Source organism: Mercenaria mercenaria, chromosome 2 (genome assembly GCF_021730395.1).
Source record: "Mercenaria mercenaria strain notata chromosome 2, MADL_Memer_1, whole genome shotgun sequence".
In the NCBI taxonomy this organism is placed as follows: Eukaryota; Metazoa; Mollusca; class Bivalvia; order Venerida; family Veneridae; genus Mercenaria; species Mercenaria mercenaria.
Window position 1 is genome coordinate 4,142,997 of NC_069362.1, and position 9,709 is coordinate 4,152,705.

Genomic DNA, 9,709 nt, shown 5'->3' on the forward strand with positions numbered 1-9,709 from the left:
ATACGTCCCGTTTTTCAAACGGGCGTATAAAAACAGTGGGAATAAGAAAATGTAAAATCAACATTTACAAGCTATAGAAAAGTATGAAAAAGATTGTTTACCTTGAGTAGAAAGGTTTAGTATTAATCTCGTTTATTACATAATCAATTTTAAAATCTGTTACGTTACAATTGGACCTCAATCTTTTTCCATTTAGAAGTTTAACCACATTTGTGACGTCAGTTCCATGTGTGTTGTCATGTTAACTTCATTATCAACGATGTTTCCAATCCTATTTAGGCTATAGAACGAATATTTACATCTTTCTTTATAATAATTCGTATAATATTTCCGCTGCAGAACTCGCGCATATTTTTCAATACAAATGTTATAACCTATATATGGCGATAATAATAGCAGTAGTTCAGACAAGTGTATAAAGTGGGAAACAATCTGTCAAAATAAACTTATGCCATACTTAAACATTATATAAATATATGGGAAGACAAATGTTGATTCATAGCATATCAGCTTAAACTAATTTATCATCTAAATGTTTCCCCTTTGTCTCTGGTAAGAATAATGTCCCAAGTACACACAAAAGAGAAATTGTCCCACACACATAAAATAGGAGACCGGGAACGAACGCATTCTGAAAAGTAATTATATATAATTAGGTTAGATGAGTATTTTTTCAGACAAATGTATTTAATTTCTACTTGTGTGTATGTATGCATGCTTATAAAATTATTTAAAGATCATTAGGTTTGCTTAGAAATGTTTTACTTTTCTTTTTAACCATACAATTTCAAATTTGGCTTGACAAGTCAGACGCTCTTCACCTAATAATGCTGCTATTTTGTGCACAAGTCAATACAAACAGCATCGCGTTCGGATATAACACCTGGCCGTTACGATTAGTTTGTGCCTTTGGTAAAAGTTAGGACGAATTGCACGCGGCTGATTATAAACACTAAATTCAGTATACTTACAAGATACACTAGTTGTGGTCCTATAATTGCCCCAATTCCTCCAGTTAGGCTTAGCGTTCCGAAACCAATATTTCTAAAATATAGTTACACATTATGTCCAGACAACCTGACCGCTAGGTCAATTTCTATTTTTATGCCGATTGTCCACAACATAAACTAGTGATGTGACACTGTGATAGTTCATGTGATCTATCCCACTGTCATTATTATCTTCTGATAGGTTTGTCCTTATCTTTAAAATCTGTACAAAAATATGTGATACATACAATTATCTTTTCAAACTAAGTTCGAAATTCTTTAAAGTTGAGATTTATTTACGCAAAGATTACTCCAATAAGAAAAAAATGCTATATTCTTATGATATAAATGAACAATCGTGTCTGTCTAGATTAGCAATAAGCTTTCATTTATGCTGCTTGCGGAAAGTCTTTAAAACAAATGTAGCGCGTTGTTACGAAGAAAACTACGAATCATGCTTACCTTATGACGGTTGGATAGAGTTCTACTGTCATTGTTTGAACAGTCCCCCATGCGGCACCTATACTTGTGTTTGCTACAATTGCTAATACGTTAGTCAACATATCCTTGTGTTGAACATCTGCAAATATGAAAACAAAGTTACTAGATGAGCGAACCATAATATGACTGTTACTAATATAGTTTCTCTTAACCTTATTCAAGTCATTTGAGTTTCAATAACCGACTACCAAATGGACAAGGTGTTGTTTCATTAATGGTGTTTATATCTGTTTGTGGCAATGTACACAGTCACAACTTCTTTTATTTACTTGCGAAATCGTACGAAATACTTTTTAATGGTAAAAAAATACAATAATAATATTTAAAGATGCTATGAAATATGGTACCCAATACCTAATGTTTGTAGTATGCCAACGGTGATTCCCGTAATGCCTACGACAGCAAAAAATAGAATCGATGTCTTACGACGTCCAATTCTACAAAGAAGAAAAGTCAATTAATTCAGAAACAATTGTATAAGTAAATGAATATATGATTATCAAGCTGTTGGCTTGGCGCTAGGGACTAAAATTCGTCATCTATACTCAGATATCCGTGACCTTAAACAGTATCTTTCTGTTCTGACCTACTAATTAATTTCGACTCTTTACTTTAATTTCATGCAATCATTTGAGTTTAAACTGAAGAAATGTTGTTGTTTAATTACTAATCTTTACTTCAAAATCATGTTCTCTTATATAACTTGTTATAAAATGTAAATCAACCTAAGTTTGCATTTCATTGTGTACATTGACAACGACTATGGTTGGCTCTAAATTGCATTGTGATATGCAGATGAAACAGACACTTGGAATAATCATCTATTTCATGTATTACCTGTTGCTTAGAAATATTGCAACCGCCCTTGACGGGACACTTGTAATACAAAATAAAAACAGATTCAGGTACAAGTTTCCTGACAGTGATTGTATTCCAAAGGATATTCCATATCCAACAACACCTAAAGCTGTCCTATAAAGAAAAATATGTCACTTTAAATCATGCATTGTTTTGTTTTGTATATGGATTTAGCACTTCACTTCTAATGAAAATAAGTAACTGTACTTCCTGAATTTCTGACAATATATTAAGTTTTAATATTTTCTACGACAGAAGCCTCTGACAATTTCTCCAAAGATAACATGCACAAAAACGTTGTAGCGTTGTTTTTTTATGGCATTAACAAAATGTAAGTATTGAAAAACGAATTGTTAATGCCATATGACCTTACCGTTTGATCTTTTTTCATTTCTCTACATGACGACAAAACGCCTTTCTGCTTTCAGCTACTAAACCATGAAGGCTATTGCTTCAATTATTAATCGTACAGGTGGAATTGGATCAAACGCATGCTTTGTACTCACAAGTTCACTGTATCAATTGCATGTAACAAATAAAACTTCGTAGTAGTGGAAGATACATTTAAGCATGATATAGCTCCATATTTAGTGAAATTATCACAGAATTGCAACTCTTCAACGGTAATATGTAGTGGTTAAAGGACAAAAATACATTATTTGTTTGGTTAGAGAAATGTAATAAGATTAATTCAAATTTGCCAAAGTAGAATCAAATAAACCAAGTTAATTCAGCTTGCAAAATGTCACGTGCAAGACAGAGAAAAAATACTTACCAGTTAATCATTGACAAAAGAGTCACTTGTGTCAAGAACTTTGTCTTAAACAAATGTAGAAATGAATACTTCTGCTTGCTATTTGAGTCAGGTTTATGCAAGGCAATGTTTGTGGTAGTGCATTTATTGTAGTTTGCAACAGATCGTATAATTTTCGTTGCTTTGTCCAGTTTTCCCTGTGCAATGTACCATCGAAAACTTTCCGGAATGACGCTATGATCAGTAAATGATTTACATTAAAAATCAAAATTGTCATGCTACATGTATTATTACCTGTAAAACAGATGTTTACTCTTTAATCACCGTAATACAATATACAAAGAAGTGATAGCAGAAGTTTAAAATAAATTGCAAACGAACAGCATTTCTATTAGAAATGGTAATCATATATTGACCTCATTAATTAATCCGTTGTATGAGATAGATGGTTTCCAAGGTTATATGAACACTTTATCAAGCGGAAGAATACGTATCAAGTATAGCTGTTTACACCATCTTTATTAAAATGAAAAACAGGCATTTAAAGTGTTTGTAATAATTAAACTGATTACACCCTTTATGTTTTATCTAAAACATACGTTTGCCTATTCAAAAATCCCTACACGTCTTTTCTGTTCCATATTCTTACACTTTACACATGATACATCAATGAAATAGCACACAGAGTTGTTTAACAGTTTCAATCGACAATATTATGTCCTTTTTAAAACGGACAAACTTCACTTCCCAAATCTGAACACGGAATCTTTTAATATTGATATGTTTTCAACTCTTTAGTATTATATATATGATCATTTTAGAGATAATAAATTATTTCTTTCCGATTCGTTCAATTAACTTTCCAAAAAAAAGAATGAAGCCTTAACTATCTCGCTTAGTATGTAAACATTATACTTACAACCACGAAAACAAACAAGGGACAGCTATAAGTGCTGTAACAAGTTGTAGATATCGCCAGTCATGTAACAGCCACGCAACAAGAGAGAATAAGCACTGCTCTAAAGCCAAAGATGGAAATCCAACCACCCATACGCGCCATTTTGATAATGTATATTCTGACAGTATACTATATTGAGTTGTTATAAAGAACCCGTGACCTAGTCCTGTGAAAAATGTTGAAACAGCAAACATCTGCCAGGTAAAGGAGAAAAAACCAACAAGACTAAAAGCCAGTACAAGTATTATTGCTGTGAAGAAAGGAGGTTTTCTGCCAAACATATCGGCAAGTTGGCCCGAGATAACGTTTCCCGTCAGCGTACCAGCCAGTTGAAGTGAGTTTACCATACTAGGTATAAAGTCATACTCACAGATCAAGTTGAACTGGAATGATAAAAACTTGTATTGACACTGATAACACTATGATAATCGTTGTCCTATTATTAATATTCAACATAATTTGTTACAAATAAGAATGCTTAAGAAGCTAAGAACTGTTATTAATAAAAGTATTTTTTTTTAGATGTGAATTGTTTCTAGTTCAAAATGACCCATTCATTGTTTTACATAATCTAGTATAACTCTTTTTTAATTAAAATCTTTCATTTCATGACTTACGTCGCTAACTATAGTATTCATACTGTTGTCAAATAATACATGTTCGCATTTGGTGTTGTTTGGAGACCGACATGCCCCTTGATAGCAGTTCTGACTGGAGTCATTGTTTGAACTTTTACAAATTATCAAACTGCTTTCATTGGAGTCTTTCATGCACCACCATATTGGTGACGCTGTTGTTACAATTAAGTTGGTGAAACTGAAACAAAATACTGTTTTGATGAGATGTATGGCGAGTGTCAGGCGTATTTGAAATTTGCCGCATCCACCTAGGTCTTCAATAATTTGTTCGGGATTTCCAGGTTGTCTTTCTTTAGTTTGAATCTTTTTAAGAAGAGCATCGGCGTCTTCAGCCGGCGTTATTGAATCTATTTTCCTATCTTCGTTTTGCAATTCTGCAAGTTTAAAATCATCCTCGTTGGTATCCATAATGCCTGTTAGAAAGTAAGCAGATGTGAACATATATTAGTGCAAATTATTCTTTCAAATGTAAATATACATTCAAAGCTCAAGTGTATGTCGGCTTTGATATTTTATGCTACAAAGAAACATATGTTAAAATGGTATGTACTTAAAATCAAAATAATTACGTACACTTAGCCACCTTGAGATTTTCTATTACCCCTACTTCAAATTGATATAGTAGTTCAATATGTTATGGAGACGTTACACTTTACATTTTTTGCCAGTGAATAAGCGCCTCAAACTAACAATGGAGTAATTAATACTCAAACTGATATTGTGGAAAAAGTAAATCAACAATAAAAATCGCCTCAACAGCCTAATGGTTGAGCGCCCGGTTCGAGTGCAAGTGGTTGTGAGTTCGCTCGCGGGCCGCGTCATTTCAAAGACGTAGAAGATGATGCTAGTAGCATCTTTGCTTGGCGCTCAAAATAAAGTGAATAGTGCTAGACTGATCAGTCAAATGTCAGTATAATGTCAGTTCGTGTGGAATCATGTCAAGCGTCTACGGCGTGATATTCCAGTGAGACAGAACTATAAAGCTGGGCATTGTGCTCAATGCCACAAGGAGACACCCTCCTATGACTGAAAAAAATGTTGAAAAGGACGATGAACCGGATTACACGCATACGCACGAACGCAAGCACACACGCATGCACGCATGAACACACTTGATAGATAAATCATTTTTCTCACTTATATGCTTCCCTGCACTTGAAACAAGTTACAAATAGATCTCTTCAAAACATGTTACAAATTGATGAAAACAGCATGAATCTGTCACTAGATGGAGGTGATGATGGAAATTTATTACATGAGTACCTATAAATAGTAACAAATTTGTGTTAAAAATTCTCCCATTATCGCATTGCGTCATGCATTATCACATTATCATAATAAGCCCCGGGGCCATTATCGATAATGGCCCTGGCGTTAGCGCGGGAAATTAACGTCTGTAAACAGAAATGACGTCATCGCGTTTCGTGGAGGTAAAACAGCGAATATTTCCGTTTTATTTTATCATCTTGAGCGTAACATCTTGTATTCTTCGTGAAATATCGTATTTTTATCCCTAAACTATGCAATAAGCAAGAAAGTACAACTATCCAGGTATTTGATTTTATACAGTAAATAGAATCTTATACAAATAATATAAAAACTGAAAAGCTGAAATTCATTGTGCCAGAAGATGCAAGTACCCATAAAAATGACACAAAAAGCATTTCTTACTATATTATAGGTAAACATGTAATAAACAGGTAAATACATGGGAGAACGGTGCCTTTGAGTGATAATGGCCCTGGAAGAAGATAATAGCCCTCGGGCTAAAGCCCTCGGGCTATTATCACCTTGCCAGGGCCATTATCGCTCAAAGGCACCGCTCTCCCATTTATTAACCTATACATCTTGCACTCGGGTAACTTTTTGATGTAACTCGGCAGAACCTAAATTACTACCTTAACAGTCATCCTCAAGCCAGATATTTTCATTCGCACCTTCAATCAGTGAACGAATTATATTGTACTGCTCAACAAAACATCTTCAATTAAATGCGTTTTAAATTTTTTGTCTGCAATAAATATTGAATTGGCCACTATCATAAGAATTAAACGCTGTATTCATTATAATCACGTATTATTTAAAATAAAATGATCAACGCGCAAATGTATTGAAGTAAAGTGTTTAAATTAAGTTCCATTATGTATTCAGATGAAAAAATGCGTTCAATTGTATATATTATATATATTTTAAAATATTATTTATCTTACTGTCTAATCTTATCCAAAGTTGTTGATTACTGATAGACGAAAACAAATGGTTCTATGTGTCCGCCATTGCGTTCATAAATAAGTTCATTTAAAGTAGACAATAATTTATGTACATTATCAGCTCTCTCACGTTCACCTATAACCTTCTAATCATTCATCATTCTAATTAATGCGCATACATAGTCCACTATAAATGTCATTCGATCCTCAATACTTTATTTACTTACTGTGTATGTCCATTGATGTACTTATAAAATAGACATGCCCGGTTTATAGGTTGGTCTGGGCTACGGATATGTATTGTATTTTGCCATCGGAATACTTCTATAAAATGCTTCTTCCCCTTCCGTTTGGATCCGTCCATGTTTTCAAACATGTTTGTTTATTTTATGGACTGCATGTCAATGCACTTTTGTAAAAATATTTACTAAAATTATTAAAACATCTTAAGTCTTAAGCAAATTACTCGCCATTATCTTTTCCAAATATTTTCAGAAAAATTGAGGATTGTACAAGCGTTCTTTTATCCAACCGAAAAGTAATTAGCGTCAGTAGTCGAAAACAATAAAATAATAAAATGAATATAAAAAAAAGATTAAAATTTTGAAACATGTTCGATAAAATAACATAATAAAGTAAAAGCAACATCGATATAATTACGTAACATATTTATAAGTAAAACTTTCGAAGATATCATGCGTGAAAGTCAGAGAGTTTACCAATGTGTCATTGCTTAATTATCAATACAGTTATTTTCGGTGTAAGCTGTATAACATTGATTTTGACCTTAATTCATCATCACAAGAGAAATCGAAAGTAAACTTCTCCGCCTATTGCGTACCTCGCTTAAGTAAGATTTCATGAAAATAATGCAAACAACAATAATGTGCAAATTAAATAAAAAAAATCATTATTCCATCATTTATGGAAATATCTACCTATTACTTTACCCAAATAATAAAGAGTTCACTATTGAAGTTATCCCAACTTGCAAATTTTCAGCTGACTTCAACTTGATTATTTGCTCTAAGTTTTATCGGAAGTGAGAACTTAATCGAGTAATGAGAATTGTTGGGGTCAATAGTGATTCAAAAACTTCTAGGGTTTTATTTTTATTTCTAGTCCAACTAATTGTATGCGGGTCGAGATATTGTGCTAGTGGGTTACTTAGTGGGGATTCTGACCGAACACGTCGTCAAATTATTTCAACCTTCAATCACTTAAAGGGTACATATGATCAATTAAATTTGCTGTTTAGTTCGAATAATTGCAAATGAACCATGCGGTCATAGATGCATATCATATCTTGTCTGTACATCCTGTTTAATTCTGATTTTTCCATGCGCCAAATATACCTCTACGCCGATTGTCTTCTTGTTTAATTCAATATAGATATTTTCATATTGGCAAAGATTAATCAGTAACATGTCAATAATACAAAAGCTTATTCAACTTCGTAGTCTATTTTTGTCTGTTTCAGCGTACGATCTATATTTCTAGTTGTATGAAGCTGGAACGCACTGGCACTGGTGTCCGCCACATGCTTTACTAACAATAAATTTTGAAATCTGAGTCAGTCCACCAATAAAAGCTTTAGGTATAAGACATCAAAATACCAATTTTTGGCAGGCAAGATATTGTTTCCCTTCCTGTCGCGCTGTAATTCCAGGTAAATTGCCAACAAATAAGCAACATACATGTAAATCCATAAACTTTCTGAAAAGGTACATTTTTGTCACCTTAATAATCAGCATTGCATTTTCACAATCAAAATCGTCATCAACTGTTAACGCAAAGTCGAAGCGCGTGGATATGCTTATGTCCCTGTATATGATGCAAGAAAGAACGAAAAACAAAATAATAATCAGGGGAGGGTACGGGGAGAGGATACATGATCGGTGGTGGGCATGACTAGGTGGAGGAGCAAGTCGGGGGAATGGTACAACTTGCATGTTGATAAATATTCATGGAAGGTTTGAAAAATCTAAAATAAGGATTTTTTGGGGGAGTGGTGTGACCAAGGCAAGGGGTGACCAGGTGTGGGTACACAACTTAACATGTTTATAATAAATGTGCATGGAAAAGAATGAAAGAAATTTAATGAAATTCTACCACATGTTAAGTTTGTTATGTACAAATATGTGGATTTTTATATAATTAAAGGGCAATTACTCTGAAGTTACTAAAGAAACCTGAACGAAACTGTGTGTGCACAACCACACTTTGGTGATCTACATTATGTTTAAGTCTCATAGTTAAAGGTCAAATTTATCAAAAGTAATGATGCAGTAATTGCCATATTTATATCACCCTATATAGTTAACACTAGAAACTTCTAAGGGCCATAACTCTGGTGTTACTTAGGCAATCTGACTGAAACTTTACAGGCCCCATAACCTTTCAGCGGTGTTTCATGTAAATAAAGCCTAAAATAAGGAGTGAAAAACATTTTTTTTGGGAGTGGGGGGGGGGGGGGGGTGTCGGGAGGGGGAGTGGTGTGACCAAGGTAGGGGGGTGACCATGTGTGGGTACCCAACTTCACATGTTTATAATAAATGTTCATGAAAAAGACTGAAAGAAATTTAATGAAATTCTACCAAATGGTAAGTTTGTTTAGTACAAATATGTGGATTTTTACACAATTCAAGGGCAATAACTCTGAAGTTACAAAATAAATCCAAACGAAATTGTGTGTGCACAACCACATTATGGTGATCTAAATTCTATTTATGTTTCATAGTTCAAGGTCAAATATATCAAAAGTTATGATGCAGAAATTGTCATATTTATAGTACCCTATA

At 33.6% G+C, this 9,709-nt stretch overlaps 1 protein-coding gene across 2 annotated transcripts; it reads right to left on the bottom strand.

The window, feature by feature from the left end:
- Positions 1–124: 124 nt before the first annotated feature.
- On the bottom strand, positions 125–7,533 carry LOC123561915 (organic cation/carnitine transporter 2-like). 2 transcript variants are annotated; one of them, XM_053528642.1, is made up of 9 exons: positions 6,909–7,533; positions 4,678–5,111; positions 4,022–4,443; positions 3,124–3,336; positions 2,328–2,462; positions 1,845–1,927; positions 1,452–1,569; positions 972–1,044; positions 125–631 (listed from the first exon to the last, which is right to left on the bottom strand). In XM_053528642.1, the coding sequence occupies exons 2-9, from the start codon at positions 5,104–5,106 to the stop codon at positions 512–514; spliced, it is 1,593 nt and encodes a 530-aa protein (XP_053384617.1). In that variant the 5' UTR covers positions 5,107–5,111; positions 6,909–7,533; the 3' UTR covers positions 125–511. The 2 variants fall into 2 exon arrangements, with proteins under 2 accessions (XP_053384617.1, XP_053384611.1); XM_053528636.1 differs by lacking the exon at positions 6,909–7,533 and having other exon boundaries at positions 126–631; positions 4,678–6,432.
- Positions 7,534–9,709: the final 2,176 nt, after the last annotated feature.

What these genes read in the sequence shown, in the direction of transcription:
- LOC123561915 (XM_053528636.1), bottom strand. Translation starts at nt 5,139, where the DNA reads ATGTTCACATCTGCTTACTTTCTAACAGGCATTATGGATACCAACGAG. An exon ending in TGGCATACTACAAACATTAG is followed by an intron (nt 1,570 to 1,844) that starts GTATTGGGTACC and finishes TCATATTTGCAG; the next exon opens with ATGTTCAACACAAGGATATG. An exon ending in GACCACAACTAGTGTATCTT is followed by an intron (nt 632 to 971) that starts GTAAGTATACTG and finishes ATTACTTTTCAG; the next exon opens with AATGCGTTCGTTCCCGGTCT.